General features: G+C 56.0%; 1 protein-coding gene across 1 annotated transcript; it reads right to left on the reverse strand.

The window, feature by feature from the left end:
• Window positions 1–1,827: 1,827 nt before the first annotated feature.
• LOC103348008 (transmembrane emp24 domain-containing protein 9) lies at window positions 1,828–5,264 on the reverse strand. Its single transcript, XM_008255501.3, has 6 exons — window positions 5,225–5,264; window positions 3,899–4,132; window positions 3,480–3,580; window positions 3,054–3,179; window positions 2,397–2,543; window positions 1,828–2,273 (listed from the first exon to the last, which is right to left on the reverse strand). The coding sequence occupies exons 1-6, from the start codon at window positions 5,262–5,264 to the stop codon at window positions 2,124–2,126; spliced, it is 798 nt and encodes a 265-aa protein (XP_008253723.3). The 3' UTR covers window positions 1,828–2,123.
• Window positions 5,265–6,350: the final 1,086 nt, after the last annotated feature.

Below are 6,350 nucleotides of genomic sequence, written 5' to 3' on the forward strand. Positions count from 1 at the left end.
TACAGAGAAACTAACACTGATAATTAAATCCAATCAGCCAATCAGCCCATTCTTTGCAAGCTGGTTCTCTTTTCTAACACGGGCAAATGTGCTGTGTGCCCCCAGAGTGACTGCTGAGGCCTCGTGTGATGGAGAGATCAGCGCGAGGGGCCTCTGTCCATGTGTGTACACCTCTCCTGGCGTCACTGTTGCTCTTTTTTGCCTCGCCACCCTACTGAACTGTCAGGCCAAGGGCTCATCCTCTGTGGGTGAGAGGCAGCATTGTCTTGAAGATGGTGGTCATTGTGGGACAAATCACCAGGAGAGAGGCACATCCTAGACAGAAAACCCTAAGCTGGAAGCCAAGCTCCAGGTGGCCTTTCTGGGTCAGGCCCTTGATGTAGTCATCTTTCTCTGGCTCCCCCGAGTTAACCACATTCTTGGTTGCTTTAGGGTCTCCCTCTGGCCGGAACACTCTTCCCCAGCTGACTGCCATCCCAGTGCTTGCTTCTCTGTCATTTTAGACTACTGCCAGGGCTCCCACCATGCCACGCCTTCTTCCTCAGAAACATGCATCACCCCTATGCCTTATTCAACATCCTCCGTCACCTGCCGCCAGACCACAGCTCCATGGGACAGGACCATGCCCATCGTCAGCAGAGCAGAATTCCCCAAACCCATGATGGTTGCAGGTGCGGGACGTGGACCCTGAGGCCACACTGTGGTCAGAAGTGACCCTGGATTGGCGCCCACCCCACACTCCAGCCCCCAGTCCTGTTCACTTCCCGGAGGCCAATCATGGGGACATCACAGATGAACAGCACCTCCTGTCGGTCGTACGGAGGGGCAGTCACCTCTCAAGTTTCCCAAAGGAGGGGGAGTCTAACTCAACAGCCAGGAGCTGGGGCTGTCACAGCTGCTCCTCCCAGTGGAGAGTCTCTCTTAATGATTTGGAGTTTTTGAAGGTGCCAGCACTGAATGGGTTTCCCTGCAGCTGCGAAAGTCAAGTGCACATGAGAGTCAAGTGTAATCCAACAGGGAAGGCAGCATGGTGCTTGGCAGGACATGGGTAAGGCCCGGCAGAAGCAGTAGGACATGGATGCTTGGTTATTCACACACATGTGCATGTGTGCAAGCTGAGATATGGGAGATGCTGAAAGTAACAGAAATGCTGTCCTGCAACCCAGTAAAAACCAGCATCTCCTGGAAAATTTAACCAAGGACACCATAGAGACAGGATTGGGCCAGCATTGTGGCATAGCAAGTAGAGCTGCCACCTGCTGCCCTGGCATCCCATATGGGTACCAGTTCATGTCTTGGTTGCTCCACTTCCAATCCAGCTCCCTGCTGATGCCCCTGGGAAAGCAGCAGCAGATGGCCCAAATGCTTGGGCCCCTGCACCCATGTGGAAGGCCCAGATGAAGCTCCTGGCCCCTGGCTTCCGCTCAGCCCTGCATGGCTGTTGCAGCCATCTGGGGAGTGAACCAGCAGAAATAAAATCTCTGTCTCTCCCTCTTTCTAAACAAGTAAATGTTCAAAAATAAAGAGACAGACAGGGTCAACTGAAAAATAGCAAGAAGACAGAGGCATCCAGTTGACTTGTAAAAGAACCCAGCGGCTGAGGTGGCTGGGCCGGGACAGTGTGTGAGCCCATGCTGGAGCCCAGAGGGACTTCCAGAGAATCAGATGCATGTCAGGTAGGGAAAAAAGGGCCCAAGCCGGACTGCTTTGGAAAGGGCTCTCTGTGTTGCCCAGGCTTCTGGGGTTCAAGTTCCCTTCACCACATTCACTTCGGGATATGCCCCCTGCAAACGTTATTGTCTACACAACAGCAGAATATACTGTACGGCAGGAGGCAATAAAAGTTTACTCCAGGAAGTCTGCCAGGTAAAATTTATATTCACACTTATTTCTCCATCATGGGGCAGTTCTTCCACCCTGCTTAACACAGGGGCTGGGCACGCCTTCGCTCCACCTCCTGCTCTGTGCCACACAGCCACAGCTCCCCCCACCTCTGTGTCACTGGCTGGAAAGCCATCCTCTCCCCGGTGCTGGCTGGGGCAAGGAGCTAGACCCAGCCAGGCCACTTCTCCCGTGGCAGCGGCAGCAGGGGAGCGAGTGGTGGCCAGGTCTCTGGGCGCCGCCTACACCAGCTTCTTGGCTTCAAAGAAGCTCCTGAGGTGCTGCATCTGCCAGACGCCGACAGCCACGAGGATGAGGGTCTGCAGAATGGACCACCACAGCACCCGCTGGTTGGTGCTCTCGCTGGTCTGCCGGAAGCGCTCCTCTCGCCACTGCGGAGGGAAGAGCAGAGAAGGTGCCCGGCTGGAACCGAACTGACCCCGAGTAGCAGAGCCGGAGCCGCCGTCTGGGAGGTCACACGTTCCTTGCCACAGCCGACCCTGCCTGGCCCTCACCCGCTGGTACTCCTGCTCCTTCTGTATCTGTGCCACCTGCTCCACCAGCTGCCGCACATGCAGATGCAGCTGGCTCAGCTTGTCCTTGGTGGCAAACTCCACGTCTTCGTCGGTGTGTTCACCCAACTGCATGTCCAAGTGAATGGCCTAGGGACAGGGGAGCGGAGGGAGGTGTGGGGTCAGGGCGCTCAGCCCCACACGTGGGCCAGAACCAGCTCCCATACCCCACTCTGGATCCACCACTCACTGACTCGGGGACTGGCCCTGCTCTGGGAGCCAGAACATCAGGACAGGAGCCGGCGTGCGTGGAGTCCCATGGTCAGAAGACAAGTACGACCACTCAGTGTTTGAGACAGGCAGCTCCTGCGAGCTCTGTGTTGGGGTTCATGGAGAACCTAGTAGCATCTAGACGCTGCTGGGTTCTGAATTTCACAGGGCTAGCTGGTCTCCATCCTGGGGACCGCAGGAAGCCACGCAAGGATTGTTTTAAGTCAGTGTGACCCCCATTTCAAGCCCTTACCTTTTTCCAAAGCTGTGCTGCATGTGCTCACATCATACAAAGCCCCAGCGCACTGCAAAAAGCACTGCCCAACATGCCCATCTCACCCAAGGCCTGGCTCCCAGGGACAGTGGGTGGGGCCCACCTGCCACACTCACCAGCTTGTCTTCACTGGACAGGGAGAAGCGGACAGACTCCAGGTGCATGCAGACCTGGTGCTCTCCAGGAGCCTGGGAGGTGAAGCTGAAGCTGCCCTGAGGGCCGTACTGATGAGCCAGGAGGTTCTAGAGGGAGCAGCCTCCAGTGAACACAGAGCCCCTACACATGTATCTGCTTCCAGGAGAGGAACGCAGAGGGCATCCCAGATCCAGACTCCCACAGGCCAGGCGCAGAGAGGGTACCAGAGAAATCACACTGGAAAGACCGACACCCCAGCACTGCCGATACACAGGCATGGCACTCTCCAGCACGTCCTCCTTCATCTCCCCCTACCTTGGAGAAGGCACCCTCCTCCTCCCCCCGCCAGAAATGGGAAATGGAGGGTTAAGCATTGAGGTCCGGGACCACCTTGGGGGCCGGCTCACCTTGTTCTTGGGGTCCTTTACCAACACGAACAAGTTGATCCACTGCGGGGACGGCTGGTACGTTTCCATAGGAGGGTCGTACAGCTGGGTCTTGTAGGTCCCTAAGGACGAGGCCATCGGCTCGCATCTCCATCACCATGGGCCTACCCAGGAGCTCGCAGCGTCTCGGGGGTCGGTGGGAGGGACAGAGCGACTCCCCGCCTTTGCTGCGGACCTCTGATGTGAGGCGCTCAACCACGGTCTCCTCCCTGCGCCTCTATCCCGGTCTGCAGCCGCCTGGCCTCTGGTGCGCCCCTAACCCCGGCAACCCTCAAGGAAAGCCAGCTTGGGCCAGAGCACCGCCACCCATTTCTGGTGGCGGAGGAGGTGCCCACACTCCGCCCGCTCGCCAGCCCCACGGTGCGGGGAGGGGACGGTACCCAGGACCACGGTGCCCTCGGGGATCTCCTGGATGAAGCACTTCTTCTCCAGCTCGCGGACCTCGAGGTAGAGCGCGCCCCCGCGGCCGGTCACAGCCAGCAGCTGCCCCAGCAGCAGCTGAAGAGCCAACTCGGGCCCGCCCGCCCAGCCCCATCCCCGCCCCCGGCCCACCCCGCGCCGGGCGCCTCGAGCCTCGCGGGCCCCCGCCACCTTCGCGGGCGCGTCCCGCCGGCCTCCGGGCGGGGGCTGCTGGGACTGCGGGCTCGCGCGCGGACTACAACTCCCAGGAGCCCCCGCGCGCCCTCGCTGGGTTCTTCTCTGCCTCTCCTAGGTGACCCGCGCAGCCCCAGAGAGCCTAGAGGGCTTGTTCTCTGCAACCTGCCGACCGGGTGGGCAGGGGACGAAGTTCATCACCTGACCTGTTTCCAGGAGCCGGGCGCTGACGGGGTGTGCAGGCCTGAGGACTGCGGGGAAGACTTGTGGGAGTGGAACTGAAGAGGGAGGAAGGTTGACCCAAGCCACTGGAGGTTGCTTCGAGTCTCCTAGGGCAGCAGCGCAGGAACAACTGGGGCAGGGGGACTTAGGGGGTCCGGGAAGCAGCCAGAAGGCCGGGGAAGGGGGTATGGGAAGGTGGAGGAACCACGCAGGGGCCAGGGGGTGCCATGTGCAAGGTGGGGCCGAGGTAGAGGGAGGTCCCTTTATCCCAAGCATTAGGGGTTGTAGGTGACCCTGCCAGGGTGCGAGAAGGTAGCTGGAAGAGCGAAGGGGGTGCAGAAAAGAATTGGAAGCAGGGTCCTGTGCAGATACTTGTGTACCCCATAGCAGCTGAAAGGTGAACTCAGCCCAGGGGCCATCCGCGGTTGAGTGGGTAGACAAAATGCGATCTGTACATCCCATGGATTATTACTCAGCCTGGAAAAGGTAGACGCCTGTGGTAAGGTAGATGAGCCTTGAGGGTGTTCTGCTAAGTGAAGTGAAGACAGAGTCCACAGGGTTTCACTGAGCTGAGGTCGTATAGTAGAGACAGGAAGTGGAAACGGGGTGGCCAGGGGCGGAGGGAGGAGGGACTGGGAGATTTTTTAACGGGTGCAGAGGTTTAGTTTGAGAAGAGGAGGATTTCATGACAGTGGGGTGTACGTAACCACTGAACTGTGCACTAACAAGGTTCAGATTGTTAGTGTCGTGACTGTTTTACCATATTAAAAAAAATGCTTCTGATTTTAAGAGGAGAGGTGGCATGTGACTGGAGAGGGTGGGAGAGGGAGGCCTGGGTGATAAGGTGGGGCCTGGCTGGAGAGGACAACCTCGGACATGGTGAAACTCACAGTACGGTGGGTAGAGGATGTCATAGACTCCAACTTCCATTGTGGACTTGAACCTGCTAGTAGAAAGCTGTGGCCCTCTGCACTTGGGAGTGAAGCACTCCCCCACCTACAGCCTGGTGATCATAGCAGCTCGTTAGCTTAATCAGCAACATTTAATAATGATGATGATGATAATAATGCCTTTGATTCTTCTGTTCTAAGCACTTTTAAGTGTATTGACTGATTTAATCTTAAATATAATGTTATGAGGTAACACTGACATTTTCGTATTATTCTGATTTTATACCTTGAGAAACAGTACCAAAAAGAAGTTCAGGGGCTGGCACTGTGGTGCAACAGGTTAAGCCATGGCCTGCAGCTCCCTTATGGGCACCAGTTTGAGTCCCAGCTGCTCCACTTCCAATCCAGCTCCCTGCTAATGTGCCTGGGAGGGTAGCAGAGGATGGCCAAAGTCCTTGGGTCCCTGAAGTCATGTGGGAGACCTGGAAGAAGCTCCTGGCTCCTGGCTTAGGCCCGGCCCGGATCATTGCAGCATTTGGGGAGTGAGCCAGCAGATAGAAGATCTCTCCCTCTCTTTCTCTCTGTCTCTCCTGTCTCTCTCTGTAACTCTGCTTTCAAATAAATAAATAAATCTTGAAAAAAAAGGAAGTTCTGTAATAACTTGGTCATCCACCTGATAAGTGGCAAACATCTGCTCACACAAAGTCTAGATTAGGCCTTATGACACATATTGGACACAAAATATAGGGTTTGTCTCCTGCACCCCATGAAACCACTCAAAAGTAAATGCCCCCATGCAACACAATATTTCAGGATGAATAATATGTTCTAGTCATCAAGAATTGTCCTCCTATTCCAGGGGAGAGGGAGCTTTTTTTTATTCCTTTATTGGAAATGATTTTTAAGCAAAAATGACAGATGCAGATGTTAGCAAATGTCAAACTCTTTAGAAAGGTCATTTAGGACAAGGTGTGCAAAGCATCTATTGGACTTGAGAGCTGAGTTCACCAAGGGCCACTTGGCTAGAGGTGGGAGCAGAATTGGGTGATGAGGTGAGGGCTTGGGCAAGAGGGGTGCTGTCCATGGTCCTGAATCTTGGTTGCTACTACCAATAGCAGTAAAGATT

The sequence above is a fragment of the Oryctolagus cuniculus genome, chromosome 6, assembly GCF_964237555.1.
Source record: "Oryctolagus cuniculus chromosome 6, mOryCun1.1, whole genome shotgun sequence".
In the NCBI taxonomy this organism is placed as follows: domain Eukaryota; kingdom Metazoa; phylum Chordata; class Mammalia; order Lagomorpha; family Leporidae; genus Oryctolagus; species Oryctolagus cuniculus.

Bases quoted from the DNA above. Each gene is read 5' to 3' on its own strand.
- LOC103348008 (XM_008255501.3), bottom strand. From the start codon at position 5,264: ATGGAAGTTGGAGTCTATGACATCCTCTACCCACCGTACT. The intron at 4,133-5,224 runs GTGAGTTTCACC...CCCCGCCCGGAG, and splicing joins CATCCTCTACCCACCGTACT to GCCGGCGGGACGCGCCCGCG. The intron at 3,581-3,898 runs GTACCGTCCCCT...CCTCGTCCTTAG, and splicing joins CGAGGGCACCGTGGTCCTGG to GGACCTACAAGACCCAGCTG.